The 20,594-nt window shown below is 35.1% G+C and overlaps 1 protein-coding gene across 2 annotated transcripts; it reads left to right on the top strand.

Annotated features, from left to right (window-relative positions):
* The first annotated feature begins 16,466 nt into the window (after nt 1-16,466).
* LOC145627073 (E3 ubiquitin-protein ligase CCNB1IP1 homolog) lies at nt 16,467-20,384 on the top strand. Of its 2 annotated transcripts, none has more exons than XM_081679475.1 (8): nt 16,467-16,719; nt 17,994-18,116; nt 18,337-18,409; nt 18,720-18,765; nt 18,985-19,015; nt 19,216-19,471; nt 19,595-19,758; nt 20,140-20,384. In XM_081679475.1, the coding sequence occupies exons 2-8, from the start codon at nt 18,047-18,049 to the stop codon at nt 20,382-20,384; spliced, it is 885 nt and encodes a 294-aa protein (XP_081535601.1). In that variant the 5' UTR covers nt 16,467-16,719; nt 17,994-18,046. The 2 variants fall into 2 exon arrangements, with proteins under 2 accessions (XP_081535601.1, XP_081535600.1); XM_081679474.1 differs by having other exon boundaries at nt 20,110-20,384.
* The last annotated feature ends 210 nt before the right edge of the window (nt 20,385-20,594 follow it).

Genomic DNA, 20,594 nt, shown 5'->3' with positions numbered 1-20,594 from the left:
ACCATTTATCCTTGCATCTCAAGCTAAGCAAGTGTTCTACGTAACTGACCCAATGGATTCAAAATGGTCTATAGTGCTAGCTGGCAAAAGAAGAATCCTAGGCATTGGAGATGTTGAGGATGAGGAAGAATATGATGCGTTTGATGATTCAGCACCTTTCACTGTTCCTAGACCTGGAGTACTAAATGACATAGACAACGAAGCAGGTTATATGCGATCAGACCACAACGAAGGAATTTCAGAATGAGGTAGTTTGATTAAAAGTTAGTAATGGTTTCATTGCAAATATAGTTTAGTTATCATGTATATAGGAGCATAAGTAGGCGAAAATGATATATTTGTAGTTTGAAATTGCCTAAGTGTACTCATTATCATGCATATACAAGGTTATAGGACCATAAGTAGGTGAAACTGGCATAAATAGCTTCTACTTAACCCAACTCCTTTGTTTTGTGTATGAACTAACATTTATTCATTCTAACAACCTATTTTCCATATGTAGATTGAAATTGGCATTTTGTACTCATTATCATGCATATACAAGGTTATAGGACCATAATAAGTAGGTGAAAATGGCTAAAATAGCTTCTACATAACCATAATAACTATCATGCATATACTTTACTATACACTAATATTGTTTTATGATTGCTTTGACAGGTGCTTATATCTCATGGCGGACGATCATGATCCTCGTTTGGTAGAGGACATTGACGATGATGAGTACGAGGACGAGTACGAGGATGACGACTCCGATGATAGTGATGCTCCTTATGATGTGAATAAGGAGGATGACTTGGGTGAGCCAGAGGATCAGGCTCAAGATGAGTTCGAGCGTAGGCTTGACGATTTTGAAATGTCAGCTGAACTTGCACCGTCCATTGTAAATACAGCATGTGAGATTGTTGGTGAGAACCCGACTCCTGAAAGTCAAGGCCAAGGACAAGATGAAAACAACACAGGTGGTGGAGGGGGGGAAAAGGCACCGGCTGAAAGAAAAACAAGGGGTCCGACGAGAAGCTTTAAGAACCGGACGGTCCCATGGTCTTGGAGTATGACAACAAAGGCCAACTCGGGCCCAAATGGCGTCGACAATATGCTAATCAAGTTGGCTTATTTTCGCGGAAAATCCCCATTACACTTGTAATGCGGCAAGTACCTCCGGGTTTGATTCAAGCATTTTGGGATGATACAAGGGTAAGTGTGTTTTTGGCACATTTAGACAATTTAAGATACCTTAACCTTATGATTGTTTTTAAATAGAAACTAATAATCGGTTTTAATTTGTGCTTGCAGAGGCAGTTTTCTATTCCTAATGATCCCGAGAAGAAAAGGGTGTTTGTCTCTTTATTAGGGGAAAGATTCAGAGGCTTTAAGACTAAGTTGACTAATCGGTGGATCCATAAGAAGAAGAAGGTGCAAACAAAGAAGAAGAATTCCAAAGAGGATAACCGTCTCCCGTGGCAAATATGGCCGACCGTGTCAAAAGATGATTGGGAAGAGTTCGTTAGAATGAAGAGTCAAAAGAAAGCCATTGTAAGTTTGTGTAAATCTGATGTCAATTGAATAATAGCTTGACACTTTTTGTATTAATGAGACTAACATTTTTTGTTTTGTAGGAACTTCGAGAGCAAAATCAAGCGAATGCAGAAAAGAAGGAATACGTCCATCGTATGGGTCCTAAGACTTTTGCTGAAAAGAGACCTGAGTGGGCCGCTTCGGGTTTATACCCTAAAGCGCTTCTAGTGGCATCGAAGGAACCCTCTAGTTCCACGATCACTACATTGGTGAGTCGTGCCGGTGATTTCTTTTGTTCTCTCCATTCGTTTGATAAGAAAACCGGAAATTGGTTCATCAAGGGTCCGGAAGCCAAAAAACTGGCGGATAAGCTAGTAAGTTACCTATGAATTGTTGAAATTAAGTCACTTTTGCATCTAATCACTGTACAAACCATTAACTGTTTTACTGACCTCATTTTTCCTTATGCTATAGCTTGAGCACACTCAAGAGATGGTGGAGGGGAAATTTGAACCAAGTGTGGAGAATGACCCTTTCACCATGACTTTGGGAAGGCCATACCATCCAGGACGAGTAGTAGGTTCGGGAGGGTCATTGCTTGGATGGAATAAGGTGATGGGTCCCGAATACACAAAATCGGGTAGATCTCGAGCCAGTGTTAACTCACCGGGGGAGTTGGATGCCAAGGTGGCATCAATTAAGGAACAAGTACGCAACGAGTTAGTTGGTGAATTGAATGCTTGGGCGAAGCTGATGAACTTACCGACTTTGTCGTTCCTCACTCGTACCCCGGTCGACTCATGTTCTGAACCAAAAGGACAAGGAGAAGGTGATAGACATGGAGGAGATGAGATACGTGGTGAAGATGTGCCACCTCAGGTAAAATCAATTGGGTTATTAAAAGTTTTAAAATACCGAGTTAATTGAGATTTTAGGTGCAATGATTGATGTACTGTTGCAGGTTCCTACTCCTACACATGCGGACTCGAGGGAGCTTGAAAATCCAACACCGCATGAATTTCCAGAGTTACAGGTGATTTGTAACCCTCTACCTTAATGAATTTTGTTATATCTATGCTGTTGTAAAAGTCCTATTTAACTATCTTCTTTTTATATATATACTTGTGTAGGAAGACACCCGGTGTGCACTTCTAGCTCCGGGGTATGCAAATAGTACCGTGTTGAGTTTGGTGGCGTATGGTAGTGCCCAACCGACGACGGGTGCTACGGCGGGGCCACATCATTACTCGGTTGGGATCGATTCAGTGGTTGCGGGGTTCGAAGACATCCCACTACCCGTACCGATAGAGGAGGTTGAGATAACAGCGCTTTGGCAAGCTGTAGGTAGCTTCGTTGATTGGCCACGTGCATGGGTGAAGTTGATTAATAAGGAGGTAAATTAGCTACTCACTTGACTATTTTCTTCATTTCTCAACTTATAAACTCCTTGCATCTCAAAACAACTCATAATCACATATTTATAAGTGTTTGTCATTTGAAATTACATTAAAATCGCTAAGTTCTAAGGTTTTGGGTCCAATTCATCAAACTAAAGCCACTTTGAGCCGAAATGGCTACTCACTTGCCTATTTTCTTCATTTCTCAACTTATAAACTACTTGTATCTCAAAACAACTCATAATCACATATTTATAAGTGTTTGTCATTTGAAATTACATAAAAATCGCCAAGTTCTAAGTTTTTGGGTCCAATTCATAAAAAAAAGCCATTTTGACCCGAAATGGCTACTCACTTGGCTATTTTCTTCATTTCTCAACTTATAAACTCCTTGCATCTCAAAACAACTCATAATCACATATTTATAAGTGTTTGTCATTTGAAATTACATAAAAATCGCCAAGTTCTAAGTTTTTGGGTCCAATTCATCAAAAAAAGCCATTTTGACCCGAAATGGCTACTCACTTGCCTATTTTCTTCATTTCTCAACTTATAAACTACTTGCATCTCAAAACAACTCATAATCACATATTTATAAGTGTTTGTCATTTGAAATTACATAAAAATCGCCTAGTTCAAATTTTTTTTTTTTTAAAAAATAAGCAACTTCCGCCGCACCGGGACACCCGAGGGAGCCGCCCCCGCTGCCGGAATAGCAAAGGCAGCCCCAACGAGGCCACAGCAGCCCCGACAGGTGGCTGCCAAGGCTGTAGCAGCCACGGCAGGTGGCTGCCAGACTGCTGCAGCCTCGGCAGCAGCCTGCCTGGGCTACTGCAGCCTCGACAGGCGGCTGCCATGGCTGCTGCAGCCTCGGCAGGTGCTGCCTGTGCTGCTACAGCCATGGCAGCCGCCTGTCGAGGCAGCAGCAGCCCAGGAAGGCTGCTGCCAAGGCTGCAGCAGACTGGCAGCCACCTGCCGTGGCTGCTACAGCCTTGGCAGCCACCTGTCGGGGCTGCTGTGGCCTCGGCACGGGCTGCCTACGCTGTTCCGGCAGCGGGGGAGGCTCCCTCGGGTGTCCCGGTGCGGCTTCCGTTGCATTTTAAAAAATAAAATAAAAAATTTAAGCAATTTTCATCATTTCATCAAAAAGTAGCCATTTGAGCCGAAATGGCTACTTACTTGCCTATTTTCATCATTTCTCAACTTATAAACTCGTTGCATCTCAAAACAACTCATAATCACATATTTACAAGTGTTTGTCATTTGAAATTACATAAAAATCGCCAAGTTCTAAGTTTTTGGGTCCAATTCATCAAAAAAAGCCATTTTGAGCCGAAATGGCTACTCACTTGGCTATTTTCTTCATTTCTCAACTTATAAACTCCTTGCATCTCAAAACAACTCATAATCACATATTTATAAGTGTTTGTCATTTGAAATTACATAAAAATCGCCAAGTTCTAAGTTTTTTGGTCCAATTCATCAAAAAAAGCCATTTTGAGCCGAAATGGCTACTCACTTGGCTATTTTCTTCATTTCTCAACTTATAAACTCCTTGCATCTCAAAAAAAACTCATAATCACATATTTATAAGTGTTTGTAATTTGAAATTACATAAAAATCGCCAAGTTCTAAGTTTTTGGGTCCAATTCATCAAAAAAAGCCATTTTGACCCGAAATGGCTACTCACTTGGCTATTTTCTTCATTTCTCAACTTATAAACTCCTTGCATCTCAAAAAAATTCATAATCACATATTTATAAGTGTTTGTCATTTGAAATTACATAAAAATCGCCAAGTTCTAAGTTTTTGGGTCCAATTCATCAAAAAAAGCCATTTTAACCCGAAATGGCTACTCACTTGCCTATTATAAGTGATTGTGAGTTGAAACTTATTATTTCTCAAACTATTTCAGATTTCCAATGGAAGCAAAACTTCAAAGAGAAAGAGGGTGGAGAAGCCTAAAAGAATTGATCAACCTAAGAAGAAGCTAAGTGAACAACAGTCCAAGAGTGAACAATCGTCGAAGTTGCACTCTTCGAAAGGTTCACCCATGCCACCTACTCCACTTGTTGAAGACATTGTTCTTCAATCGCTCTCTACTGACATGAACTTTCTTCACAACCGTGCTTGTCATTTGGTCGATCCCATGGAAGTTGCACTTCCTAAGGCAATGTTCCACTATGATGAGGATGCAATTGCATGGATCAGCAAAGAAGATGTGAAGGAATTTCTACGTGGTGCAAAGCTTAACATTTCCCTCATTAAAACATTCATGAGGTAATTCAATGCCCACATAATCTATACTTTTTTCAAGTTATTCAAATTGATGGTGATTATCCTACATCTGATAAATTAATCAATGTTCATGCACGCAGAGCACTACAGGAACACTTAACTGACACTGATTCTCCTTGTAAAGTTGGGTGGTTATGCCCCGAGCAGTTATCCACTACTAAAATCATAGGCAACCCCCATGATGTGTTGTACTATGTTGAACAGAGTATAAGGGAATCAACGCGTGCGGGAGACAAGTTCATATTCGCCCCATGTTATAGAGAGTAAGTCTAACCATGTCAAATTCAATCGATTTGGCCTCATTATATGTTGACTCCTAAATATTAATTACCTTGTCTATTGTGAACTTATGTAGGGAGCATTGGAGCCTCATGGTGATTTGTAATTCCACTAACACAATTTATCACCTTGATTCAGCTCGATCATCGGAGAAGTGGCTCGTGAAGTCTATATTGCAAAAGTAAATATATATAGCAACCTATAGTGATGATTATTGCTAATAATAACTAATTTAGTAATCATACGACTAATCAAATTTGATTGTATTTTTTTATACTACAGTGTTATGAAGAAGCTACATTGTCGTGCTCCAAAGGGTCCAACATGGAAGACACCGTTGGTAATTTACATGATATTATTGTGATTATCTTGAAAATCTATGGTAGTAAATATTTGCTCATTTCCTTTTTATGTTTCACTGATGTGATTGGTTTGTCATATGCTAGTGCGCACAACAAGAGAATGGACTTGATTGTGCTTTGTATGTGATGAGATTCATGCTTGACATTGTGACTCATTGTACGGACACTCAACAGCTTGATGAGGTAAGTCCTAAAACTTCTTGAAATGCTATATTGATGTGATTTCTAGCCTTAGACACCTAATATTATCCAACAATGACATGTTATGAGAAACAAAAAGGCTATTTCACAAGAAAGGTAGAAAATGGGTTGAATAGAAGTCATATGGGCCATATTAGGGCCATTTTGTGTTAATATGCTCTTTTGATGTGATTTCTTTCCTTATACACCTATAACTAGATAATATTGACATGTTATGAGATAAATAAAGTTCATTTAATAAGAAATGTAGGAAATGGGCAAAGTAAGGTCATATAGGCCATATTCGGGCCATTTTGAGTAAAAAGCGTCGTAAACCTTAATAAAATGCTCTCCTATACAATTTTAGGGCTTACACACATACAACTACCCAACATTGACATGTTATGAGAAAGAAATAGTTCATTTGATAAGTAATGTAGAAATTGGGCTACATAGAAGTCATATAAGCCCTATTTGGGCCATGTTGAGTAAAATGCGTTGTTAAACTTCTTGAAATGCTATATTGATTTGATTTCTAGCCTTAGACACCTAATATTATCCAACAATGACATGTTATGAGAAACAAAAAGGCTATTTCACAAGAAAGGTAGAAAATGGGTTGAATAGAAGTCATATGGGCCATATTAGGGCCATTTTGTGTTAATATGCTCTTTTGATGTGATTTCTTTCCTTATACACCTATAACTAGATAATATTGACATGTTATGAGATAAATAAAGTTCATTTAATAAGAAATGTAGGAAATGGGCAAAGTAAGGTCATATAGGCTATATTCGGGCCATTTTGGGTAAAAACCGTCATAAACCTTAACAAAATGCTCTCCTATACAATTTTAGGGCTTACACACATACAACTATCCAATATTGACATGTTATGAGAAAGAAATAGTTCATTTGATAAGTAATGTAGTAAATGGGCTATATAGAAGTCGTATAGGTAATATTTGATAAAATACATATTTTTTGCCTAATTAATTATTTTTAAAATAATGTTTTTGTATTTCAAGTTTTGCAAGGTCCAAAAGGATGGTCCGTTGACAATCAAGGAGCTTAATGAAGTTCGTGACATGTTGGCGTCTTTTATCACCTTCAACATGTAAATGGCATGCATTGTAATTGTAAATTATTTATGTTAACTTTTGAACTATATATAACTTATTATTCATTATATATGTGTACTTACTATTATTTGTATATGTAAGCAACTTTTTTTTTTTTTGTATTGGGTTTGGGAATATTTATATCTATATATATATATATAATTGAATTCTTGTATCTAATATTATTTTTGTATATAATAATTAATAATATTATTATTAGTTATTATAATAATAAAATTATTAATTATTATATTTAATATAATTGCTGGAATTACAGGTTATTATTATTGCAGGTTTTTTTTTTAAAAATATTATTGCACGATGGAAAAAAAAAACGAAAAAAAAAAAAATTATACAAAAGGCATCGGTTAGGCAGGAACCGGTGCCTAAACTATCCACCACCCAAAAAAAAAGGGCGGGAGAGCAGTATTAGGCACCGGTTAACCGGTGCCTATTCTACCCTATGGCACCGGTTAACCGGTGCCTATTAAACCCTATGACACCGGTTTTGAACCGGTGCCAAAAAGTAGGTTTTCGGCACCCCTCAAATAGGCAGCGGTTCAAACCGGTGCCTTAGACCGGGTTTGAACCGCTGCCTAATGCGTTTTTTCTACTAGTGATGATTTTTGTGCTTGATTTTGATTTAATTCGATTTGTTTTATGTTTCATAATTTTAATCGGATTGATTTATGCATAAAAACGTTTAGTGTATGATCATCGATTTAATTTTAAAAGTTAAAATTAAATTGGGATTAATTTTATGATGAACCCTAATTTTAAGATTGAATGTTGATTTAATTTTAATTTTTGGACTAATTTGATTTAATTTTAATAAATGTTATTTTAATTAAATTGAAAACAAAAAAAAAAAAAAAAAAAAAATTTGAGGCCGGCAGCCGCGGCTGGGTGGCGCAGCCACGGCGGCTGCCGACCTGGTGGCAGTCCAAGAAGGAGGGACGGGAGGGCGACGGTCCAAGGTAGTTGTGGGCAGCAGCGTGCAAGCTTTGCACGGCTGCTGCCACGCTGCTGCCCTTGTGGCAGTGGCTGCTGTTGGCAGCCAGCCACGGTGGCCGGTGTGGTGGTACACGATTTTTTTTTTTAAAAAAAAAAAAAAAAAAAAAAAAAACTGTTTTAAAACTATTTCAAGATAATTATGAATTATTTTGGGATAAAATCAGTTTTATTTTGGATAAGATAAAATATTTTGAAAATATGATCTTTTATTTTTAAAAGATAAAATTGGTTTTATTTGGATAAAATCTTTTATTTTAGGATAAAATCAAATATTGAAAAGTTGTTATATTTGATATTATCCATATTTAAAGCCAATTAAATTGGTAATTATCCATAATTTTGGATAAGATTTGTTAGGATATTCTGAGCATATTCCAAAAGGATATTAATTGATTTAAATAATGTGATTATCCCATAATTAATTTTGGATATAATTGATTTAAAATTTTGTGATTGGCTAGTAATTAGGATAGAATTTCCTAACTTTGTTAGGATAAATATGATTTATCTTTTAAGATTAAAATAAGATTTGATTCTATCTCATGACTAATTTAAAATATATATGATATTTTATTGATAATGGTCATGAATAATATATGATATTATCTAATTACATTAATTAAAAATATGAGATATTTTGGTGCCATGTTTCCTTAATTGTTAACATTCGATGTTGTAGTTTAGGAAAGCATGATGAGTGATTTATTATGTGGCAATTTTATAATATATGATGTTATTTATTGCTATATAATGACTAGTATGGCCCAGTAGATTACTAAATACGATATGCACATCGTGATGTGTTTTTGTAATCTTAGTACGGCCTACGTACCGATAAAGTATTTTTGTAATTTTATTTCATGTTATTTAAGTAGTAGATAGAATAGAGTAAAATTACAGGTTGCAGTTAATCCAAGAAACCCATGAAGTGAAGGCCCAAAGGAACAAGGTGGATGAGATCCATGAAGGTTCAAGTGGGAGTTTTTTTTGCTTTATTAGTTTCTTAGGATTAGGGGCCATGCTATGTCTTGTTATGCATTCAGTTTATTATGCATGTTAGATTTTATTGATGTTTTGTGATGATGCGCAAGAGTTCACTATTTAATCACAACATAATAAATCTAGGTTCCAGTAATATTGAGGTTGTTTTTCCAATTAAAAACCCGATGAAACCTTCAATATTTATGATAGGTCATGCCTCAGCTAGGTGTCATATTATATCTTAGGGGAGTGGGGGTAAATCACGTTTTACAATTTTAATTGGTTATACTCAACAAGTTTACTTAAAGAGTTTAGAATCTTGAAGCTAAGGGTAATAATTAAACATGTGATGGTTAATTATTCAACCAAGAGTTACAAAGAGTTGTAATCAGTAAAGAGTTTACTCACCTTGAAAATGTAATACTTGATGGTAGGGCCTCAGTCCGGTCAATTATTGCACAAATAAAGGATTTTGGAATCATTTTATTCAATAGGGATCAATTAAAATTGAATAAATGCTTTAAAGTTGCCAATTTAATTCGCTTATGGCACTTTAAATTTTTTATTAAACATAATTGAATTTTGCGTTTACTTACAAGTAACATGTCGTTATAATTTTATTATTATATATAATCTCCTCGATTGAAAATAAAGTTGAGAAACGTTCTCAAAAGGTTAAAAGATAATGCATAAACCTATATTCCAACTTTGCTAAGATGGTTCTAAAAAGGCAAGTTTTAGAAATCCATGTCACATGTCTAAGGTTGGTTTTATTCAAAATGTTTGAGTAAAATGCCAACACATCTTCATTTTGAAAAGTGTTTCAAGGGATATAATAAAATGGGAGGTACAAACCCTCTAAAAGACAAGTACATAATTCCAATAAAATCTCTTATCTTTAATATGATTGAATATAAGAAAGTGATTGGAAATCTCTATGATCAAAAGTTGATCAAATGACGCTATTCTTCATCCACTTTATATAAGAGTTAACTAGTTGATTAAACTCTAATATGAATGATGATTGAATAGACTTAGCAAAATCATGAAATGTGCTTAAAGTAGTTAAGCAAAGCATCATTTTGAACCAAAGAGAAGTGTTCTAAGTGGCTCAAATGAGAAAGGTTTAGGAATATATGAGGATTGCATTAAGAAGTTATAGCCCAAGAAAAGCAAACAAGTTGCTACTTCTCAAACCTAGAACTACTTACATGCTAAAAGTTGTTATGAACAACAAATGTTTCCAATTAAATGGACCAATTCCAATTAATTACAGACTACCTCATATAGTTGGAAGGTAAAAGAATGGAAATGTTCCAAAATTTAAGAAGTATATTATAGAAATTGATTTAGCACATTGATACTTCTTGGACATATGATGTCTTGTTTAGTTCTCTCATTGAGAATGAGGTTGAACTAAATGAAGAAGTATGGCTAAAGGAGAAATAAATCTACAAGTTTAGAAGCAAATGTTGCTACTTCACAATGCAAGTAGAGTCTACGAGTCTGGAAGCAAAAGTTGCAACTTTACAAGTAGAGCCTATATTTCACCTTACTTTGTTATTGGCTAGAATTAAATAAATGTTATTCACTCTTGCCATTATCAAAGCACCATTCAATGTTAGTAATGACTAAGCATCGAAGATTCAAAAACGTGGAATAAATGTTATTCTATGCTTCATTGAGTCATAATGTGTTTGAGATTGCTAAATAGGTTCAAAGTTCTATATGATAGAAATAATTAAACCATTTCTATATATATAAATTGTCTCTAAAATGTCAATTAATTCGAATGAAAAATGAACATTGCATGCGAAAGATCCAAAGGGATGGACTTTCAATATCATTGGATTATGAATCCATTGATACATGTAAATATCATTCTAATTTGAAAGTATTGACAAAGTCACCATTTAGAGAAATGATGATGAGAACTCAAAGTCGAATACATATCGATGTAAGAAAACCAAAGGTTCAAAGGCTAGAGACGGACAATGAAATTTCATTTGTGATATGATCACATGTGCTTAGTTGAAGCATAAGAGTGAAAATTTTGAAAAGTTCAAAATGTTCAGTACGAAGTTCAGTATCAACTTGACAAGATAATGATTACATTACAATATGATTGTAATTGTGAAAATTTAAGTCAAGACATATACTTGTCAACACATTCAAATTATTGCGATATGATCGTAATAATGAGAATTTAAGCCAAGACCTTGATGAACATCCAAGAGTTGTGAAATCGTTTCACGACAAACTCCGAAAGAAAACCTTGTGAAGTGTTTATGGAGGGAACTATCAATCTATATGAGATATATTTTGATAATGGATGAAAATTACCTATCTTCCAACCATTATTCAGGGGATATACTTTTAAGATAAGCCACAAAACTAAACAAACTATATATGTCAAATCAAGTGTAGCAAAGACTCCATATATGATATGGATAAGAAGAGTTCTTATAAAGTCCTTCTACAAAGCAAGGAATAAATGTTGTATTAAATCGGTTAATGCACGATCAATTCCTATACAGAGCACAGGGTACTACTACACAAATCATACTTAGCACAAAATGTTTGTTTCTCAAGTAGGTGCCCTTATGGAAATTTTTCCAAAAGGTCAAGTGGGAGTAGTATAAATCTCTAAAGAGTTCGAGAAAAAGCAACAAACAAACATGACTTAAACCATGGTTGGTTCACCCTATGCTAAATGTGTCTCCTCAAAAGGGCAAGTGGGAGTATAATAATCTTGAAAAGTTTGAGAGCCTTGAAAGAGTTCAAGAAAAGTGATTTCGAAAATCTTGAAGTAATTTGAGAAGTAATCGAATCAAAGCAACAATATGAGCATGATTCACCTCATGTTACAAATGACAACGCGTGGTCTCCTTAAGTGTAATGGGAATAATAACCATGTGTCGAAGGTAGTACATTCCAAGTGCACATCCTCAATTGTCGTTTCTCATTGAAAGCTAAATAAAGTTGTTGTATGAGTTTCAATTGTTGCATAAAAACCCACAATGATGACTAGCATATGTAAAACTTAGCCAAAGAAATATGATTTCATATTGACTAAGATTTCTAAAACATTCGTTTTGGAACATGATGATTATGCAAGTAACAAAGATGATTTGACAAGTTATAACTCCAAGTGGTTTAAAAAACCAAGAAATCTGAAATAGATTCTAAGTCTGTAAGCAAGTGTATGACACTTGAATAATTTGCCTAATTGGGTGAGACCCATTATAAGCAAAGCAGACAAGAAAGAAAAATGTTTTCTAACTAAAGCAAAGACTTATTAAAGGATTCAACTAATTCATAGTATGACTATGATTACGATGAAACCTTTACATTAGTCACGTTGCAAAGATCAATTAAAGATGTTTCAGTGATTTCTACCTTATAAGATTTGGTAGATGGATTTCAAAACACTTTCTTGAAATTGTTCGTGAAAGAAGATTTGTATATGATACAATCAAAAGTTTGAAGATCCAATAATCCTAGGGATGCATAGCATCATGGAGTTAGTGTTCTTAATTTTGTGAGTAAATCAAATCGTTTGATATTCTCGTAAAATGAAGAAAAGGTCTTGTGTGTACAAGATGTTTAGTGGGAGCTATGAAGTCTTCTTGGTCTAGTATAAAGAGCAAATTATTCATTGCTTGAAGAGTCAAGTGGTGGGTAGTGCATTTTGTATGAAAAACCTTGAAGAGAATGATGAGTACATTTGGGATTCAAAATCTATAGAGATAGGTTTTGATTGATGTTTGAGTTTGGTTAAGAAGCTTATATTGATAAGATTCGTATAAGGTTCAACATTATATTGAAAGGAGTTTCAATCCCATGTAACATATGGCACATTGCTTAATGATTCAATACTTTGAGAAAGATTGGTGAAAATAAGGTGTTGAGTGATGATTCTCATGCAATATGCAAAGGATGCATCATGCATGTCGTGGACTATACTCATCTATTTGATTCACACGTTTTAGAACAAGTGATGATAGATTTCAATCAAAATTCAATATAACGTTGGAATACAAATTAGAAATTCCAGAGTTCCTTGCGAAAGGGCGAAGGAAAATTCTTAGTGTATGGAGATGAAAATGATTATAAGATTTAGAAATTGCAAAGTTCATGTTTATGAGAATGTCTCATGAACTCTACTTAATAAACCCCTTCCATTTCCAAAGCATGGGAAACATGCTAATGAAACTGGATTGAGGCAAATAATGTAATTAGAAGTTGTATTTGTTTTTGGAGAAAAACAAGTTACATATGTAATACATTCATTTGCAGAATTATGTTTATCAATTGAAACAAAGTTTCAATCTTATTTAATCGTGGTTTCAAGATTAAATAAAATGTCCAAAATAATTATGAATTGATGGGCTCATCAGGTTGATGACCTGGTGAATGAAACCCCATAGGTGAACTAAATTCATATATTATTTAAGTTCCTAGTTCGGAATCATTAAACTGGACATAAATGATTTCAATTCATGGACTAGCATGTAAGATTGATTGGATAACGCAGTTTCATGGGCTATAGGAGCGTAGTGAAGCTCGGTCAATCACATGGATATGCATGAATGATGCATGATCGAAATATAGACCTACTTTGAAGTTCAAGTATAGAGCTTCTGGATATATTAGCGGATTCCTTTGACATGAGTGGAACACTGATTCCATTCAATGGCTGATTTGACTGTGGTACATTCAAACGTCTGCCCGTAACTGGAGATTATAAAGGATGTTTTCCGGTTACTTCAAAATTTGAGTGGGAGCTTTGGTTGCCACAAGATTGGATTGAGTCCACCTATTAAATAGGAATGTGTCTTGGCCCCTTGAAGAGGGAGAATTCAGAAAAATGCATGGTCGTGCTCAAATGCATTACATAGTAATCATTTGTTCTGTGAATCTCACTCAGTTTTCAAGAAAAGATTTGTAGACTAATATGATCACGACATGAGATGCAATCATATTATCAAATCGACACACATTGACTTAAGGAATTTGAATATTGCGCAGTTATGCACTTGTCTCAGACTGGTGGGAGATTGAAGGAGTTGTGTCTTCGATAAGTGCAATTACTAGATATATCAAGGATCACTATTATGGAGATAATAAGTTCGTTCTCTTGGGGCGTCATCATCTGTTGCTAGACTATGAGAGATGATCTTTGGGCTAATCAAATGGTCCAAAGCCCGCTAGAATGGATCCTATGAGGTCACACACAAGGGTATTGGGTTAAGCAAGTTAGAGGCCCATTAATGGGCCTCATGAGCAATTAACTGATCATGAAATGGATTGGGCTAGCATAGTTAGATTAGAATAGGTTTTGGGCTTTTGACACGGGATCTTATTTAGAGATGAGATCTATAAATAAGATCCATGCCTAGGGTTGCAAGCAAACAGTCATAATTCACACACAGTGTATTTTGACATCAAGGCAACCAATCCCAAAGACCCTAATTCCTCTCTCTGACTCACGACTTTCTCTCTCCTCCCCTCGTCCGTACGGCCGGCCACCTTGGTGGCGCGTGTGGTGTTTCGTGGTGGTTTATGGTGGTTCGTTGCTCGCACTTCTCTATAGAAGGTCAATTGAAGGGTTCAATTGCAACTAACTAGCATTAGTGGAGGTCTTAATCTGTGCCCGTGGACCAAGTAGAGGAATCACGCTTGAGGTTCTTTATCTCCCATTGTTCTTGCTCAATCGCACGTGGAATCACGCTTCAAAGATACGATTATATGTTCTTTATGTGTTATGCATTAGATCTTGGGATTAGGTACTGTATGAATATGATTCATGTTTATTTCTGCTGCGTAGTACCTATAAACCCCTACAATAAGGGCTACTCAGTTAGTGTCATATGGGTTAGAGTCTTGCTTTGGGAGTTGTATACTTTGTTCTGTTGCAAGTAGTTATTCGGTGAGGCCAGTTGCGCAAAAACGTATTGTCCTTTTTTATTTTATTTTGATGATTAGAGAAGTGAAAATTGTCTGGAGGGTAGTCCCTAAAAAATGCATATAGTTGAAGGCTTGGGGATTTAGAGTACTATAGTGAATTGTTGATAAAGGAACTGTATACTCGTACTAATGCATGACATATATTATACTACGTACCAAAAAATAATAGGCGTAAAACAAAGTGAAGGGTTAGCACGTAGTGTTTTAAAAAAAGTGAAATGTTGGGGATTTTGAGTGCTATTGTGAATCGTTGATAAAGGAACTGTATACTCGTGCTAACGCACGGAATATACGTATGTTGTATGTATATGTAAAAGAAAATGAATTATGTGGAAGTTATAATGGTATAGGGTTTTTTTTTTTTCAAAAAAAATAATAAAAAAAAGAGAAGTGGAAGTGATTAGTGATATGGTTAAAGTTGGAGAGGAAGTTATCCAAAAAAAAAATAAATAATTAAATAGAACGCATAGAATTGCTCCATTCAAGAATTAGAGTGATGTGGTGAGAAGTTATAAAAACGACTCTTAAATTATATATTAGATACTAGAGCATACCCATGCAGCCGTGCTTTGCACGACAAACATTATATGCGAAAGAAAACTATCTAAAGTGAAATGTTGGTGGTTATTGCTTATTGGTATCCTTGAAAAAAATACTACTAAAAAATAGTGGGCTGGGTACTGTGGGTAGGGTAGTTATTGATGTTTTAAAAATAAAAAAAAAAATAATAATAAAAAAAATGATCAATAAAATTTGAGGATTGGGGATCTGGGGGATTGTGCTGATATTGACTCTACAATTATAATATACAAGTAGATTACTTACATACTTATGCTAATAGCGTGATTAAAATTACTAATGTGTCAATAAATATTTTGCTTAAAAACGTTAAAAGTGAATAATTAAAAAAAAAAATTCATTAACATATATTTTGTTACGTGCACCGTTTAACTATCATACGCTATTCAAAAAAATAAAAAAAAATGAAATCATATGTTTTTTTTGACAAATGTGTTTCATATGTTTAATTACCTTTCTAAAGTAAAAAAAATTCTGGCACAAAAAAAAAAAAAAGTACTCTTATTTTTTTAGGAGGGAGCCACCATTCATTTTCATGATAAACAAAATTGTTTACCTAATGACATTTTCGTAAATAATATATCAACAAATTATCCCAGTCAACATGACATTTTTGTAAATAAGTGAACAACTTTTATTAATATGCGGGTCCACAAATGTTGACTTATTTACGAAAATGTCATACTGACTGTTATTGATTTATTTACGAAAATGTCATAAGATAAACAAAATTTATTTATCATCAAGAAAAAGTAATAAATTTATATTTTCTCATTTTTTTACCTTTTAAAGTTTTTTGAAAGCGGGAATGTTTATATATCTGTAGTGTTTTCAATATTTTCCCCTTTCGCGCTTTTCTCTTTAACGTTGCGAGTCTCTCTTTCTCTCTCCTCCATTGAAGCGTACTCTGAGTTCTCCATTGAAGCAGCTTCTGAGCTTTCTCTTTTCCATTGAACCGTACTCCAAGCTCTCCATTGAAGCAGCTTCCGAGCTTTCACTCCTCCATTGAAGCACTTCTGAGGTAAGATGTTTTTCCCCCATTTTAATCATCGAATATCATTTTCACAATCTAGGGTTTTGTTTCAAACTATCGTCGCTTTAATTGTCATTATAGTCAAATTAGGGTTCTTATAAGGTTGATTATTGAACTAATTGATTATAATTGCTGAAATTATGAAAGATTGTAGTGAGCAATTTTGTTGCTAGAGTTTTACTTTCTGCAATTTACGTCGATGATCATAAGAGAGTAGAAATTATGTGAATTTTCGAGCTTAGTTTGATGAGTGTTGTTGCTTATGTTTTAGCAATTTGCAAACCTAATTGAGTCACTTAGCAAAGCTTTTTTGAGATTGTAGGAGCCCCAGCTGAGCTTGGGTTTTGAGGCTCGTCGGCTTCGAGCTCAAGCCTGGGCGTTACCGTTTTGATCTGAACTGAGTTGCAAAATCTTATCTTCAAATTTTATATAGAATTAATTTGGAATGAATTATACTACTTTTGGAAAATAGGTTTCTTCAATTGGTGATCAAGCAGTTCCTGTTTGCTGTTGATGAAGTTATAAGAGTAGTTTAGGTTCTTATTCCTGTTGTTTGGCGTTGTTCCATATTTATTGTGTTTGTGCCTTATTCCTAGTATAGCAGTCACGCCGATCAATGAGTCTGTATGTTTCAAGCCTTTTGTTTTCAGCATGTTGTGTGTACTTTGGAAGAGATTCTACTTTGGAAGTTGCTAAAAGTGATAGATCAAAAGTATGATGAATTAGTGTTACATAATTCGCCATACGAGGTTGAGTATGCTGTGTGGGTATACAATTCACTACCTAGTATGGTTAAATTAGGCTAAAATTTACCACATTTAAGTATTAATTCAACTTTTTTGTGGTTCATGAGGGGTATGAAGAAACTAGGTACAGCTACATGTGCTCATGGTCTCTACTGCAAACCATAATTGATTCTGGCATTTGTACTGTCCATCTGTGTAGTGCCAGGCCACAAACAGCCTTGGTGAAAAACAATAATTTCATTACTTTTGTCCCTAGAGCTCTTAATCAACCACTTATCCTTTTTCCTTCTGCTGACCCAGGGACGTAGTAGATTAAACACTTGTTCATGTTTGCCCTGCAGGCTGTGCCACATAGTCCATTTCAGTACTAACTTTGTATGCAATATATGTCAATTCTTAGTAGAGCATCTTTCATGCTGCTGCATTGCTGAAAAATTTTGTATAAATTGTACTAAGTGCATTTTGGAAGCTTATGATAAAGTGTCATGTTTTTTGTTTCTTTGTAAATTTTAACAGGATATCAGAATCCTAATAATGCCATCAATTGAATTACTCACCTGAAGTTTAAAATGAGATGCAATGCGTGTTGGAGAGAGTTGGAAGGTCAAGCTGTATCGACCACTTGTGGCCACCTTTTGTGTATCCTGATGCTTGTTTTTTTAATAGCGTCTCTAAAAATCTTTAGGTTTTCTTGTTTAATATTTGGAAATAACCTCTCTACTTGATATGGGTGAACCAATGCAAATGTTGATCTCCCATACTATTGTTAACAGGACAATGGTTGGTTATTAATTTGTTCCTCTATATTCTCATTTTGAAATTCATAAGATGTCACAAGTTTCACTTAACATGTCATAAGGCACATCAGATGCAGGCAAGATACTTAACAGTGATGGAGCGTGTCCCATCTGTGATCAGGTGTTATCTAAGAGGTGAGGTCTTTTTGTGAATTCTGTGAATTTGCTGGATCTTAACTAGAAGTTGTATAGTTATATTATTTGGATTTTAAAAAATAAATTTATTAAGAGGAGAATTATTATTGCTGATTCATATAGTGAATATTCTGTAACAATTTTGGAACGATTTGCTCACTTCAACTGTTTTGACAACTTGATTTGCTTGAGTTTTCTCTGGAAAATTCAGAGCATGCAATGAACTCTTGCTGCCCTCATCTATAAGTGATACTATCTGTAACATCTGACTGCTATGTTTAAATGATTTATCGTTTCTCCATCCTTGCAGTCATATGAAACCTGTGGATATCAATCCAAATGATGAATGGGTTAATGTAAGTTATGCGCTTTCCTAACTTTCTTTGTTTAGCAACCTGTTTGTTTGACACTTATCTATGTTCTGATCATTATTTTATATATATATATATATATATATATATATATATATATATATATATATATATATATATATATATATATATATATACTTTTGGGGATTGTTTTCTGTTTTATTTAACGTATTTGTTTTGTTGTATTTTTCCTTGTAATTGCAGATGGCAATGGCAGGAGTCTCGCCTCAGATATGTATCCTTAAACTCCCTGATAAGTCTTAATTGCAGTCTTTTTCATGGAGGTACCAAAATTCTGTTTGGAATAAAATATGAGCTCAGTGATTGACATGCTCTGTGTTGATGAGCTGTTATCAGGAACCATCTTGTCAATGGATGAATTTTATCTATACTTTGTCTTGGCAATGTGTATTGTCTTTCCTTAAACAAGCCCAGTGATGAAAAGTGCATACAGAAGTGTGATGTTCTATATTGGGCAAAAGGAACTAGAAATGCAATGCAAGATGAACAGGCTAATGACGCAATGCCGACAAAAATGTGAGGCGTTGCAAGAGAAGTTCAGTGAGAAACTGGAGCAGATGCATACTGCATACCAGAAAATGGGCAAGAGGTGTCAAATGATGGAACAAGAGATTGAGAACTTGTCCAAAGATAAGCAAGAACTGCAAGAAAAGTTTGCTGAGAAATCTAGGTGAATATTGTCTGGTAGCTTATTGCTGTCAGGCCAATATGTATTATAATGGCTGATTAATTTATATATTTGAAATCCTTTCCTTGCTTCTAATACTTCATTTCGATTGTGTGCTGATGCCAGACAGAAGAGAAAACTTGATGAAATGTATGATCAGTTGAGGAGCGAGTTTGATTCAGTCAAACGTTCAGCTATACAACCTGCAAACAACTTCTATTCCAGACCTGAGCCTGATCTATTTTCTAACCCGTCCAACTTGATGGATAACCAAGATACGTTAAGAAAAGGTTATATCATCTCCTTGTATGCAATTATGCATTCCGATTTTAGCTGCCTAATCTTGCTTCTTTTGTTAAATTCTTCCGTATTTAATGCCACCTTCAAATGAAATTCGTTAAGAAGCTTTTGTGTTGGGTGTTGTGGGAGAGCGGAGTAAATTTTCTAAGTAGTGATACACCAATCTTTAAAGAGTTAAAATCTTGTTATTTGAGGGTTTTTGATAAAATGTTTACTCATAAATTTTTACAGTATATATAGTTAAAGTGTAATTATTTTTTGTTGGCATGCTAATTAAATAAGCATTTTTGCATTTCTTTGTTAAGTCACCCAAGAAAAATCAGTAGACTTATGTGTTGCAGATCGATTGGTTTTTACTCCTGATACTCCAGGACCAAGGGAGGATATCTGGCCAGCAAGGCAAAATAGTTCCAACTCTGGAGGAGCCTTTGATGTCTCAGCTTGCTCACCAGCTAGGCGAGCACCAGTCCCAACTGATGCAGGAAACAGAAGGCCCGGTGGCCATCCTCCCTTTGGATCGGGAAATTCTAACCCCTCCATGACTCTCAGGAATCTGGTTCTTTCTCCTATAAAGCGGCCTCAGTTATCACGTAACCGCCCTCAGCTTTTCACGTAAGTATTATCTGTATCTTCTAGATACAAGTAGGTTCTGTCTTATCTGCTGTCTAATCACATCAAGATTGTTTTTTTCAGGATGTGATCAGAAGTAAGCTCATTTGCTGTTGCTAAACATGCCCACAGAAGTCTTGAGCTACATTTTGGATTCTATTTTCTGTATAAGTAGAGCCTCTTCTGGCTGCTTAGCACAATGATCAATTCTTGTGAA

This window comes from Chenopodium album, chromosome 4, assembly GCF_948465745.1.
Source record: "Chenopodium album chromosome 4, dcCheAlbu1.1, whole genome shotgun sequence".
Taxonomy (NCBI): Eukaryota; Viridiplantae; Streptophyta; class Magnoliopsida; order Caryophyllales; family Amaranthaceae; genus Chenopodium; species Chenopodium album.
This window is presented reverse-complemented; position numbering and strand designations above follow the sequence as displayed.

Coding starts and splice junctions, on each gene's coding strand:
- LOC145627073 (XM_081679474.1), top strand. CDS start 18,047: ATGAGATGCAATGCGTGTTGGAGAGAGTTGGAAGGTCAAGCTGTATCG. Junction 18,410..18,719: donor GATCAGGTGTTATCTAAGAG/GTGAGGTCTTTT, acceptor CCATCCTTGCAG/TCATATGAAACCTGTGGATA. Junction 19,016..19,215: donor AGGAGTCTCGCCTCAGATAT/GTATCCTTAAAC, acceptor AAACAAGCCCAG/TGATGAAAAGTGCATACAGA.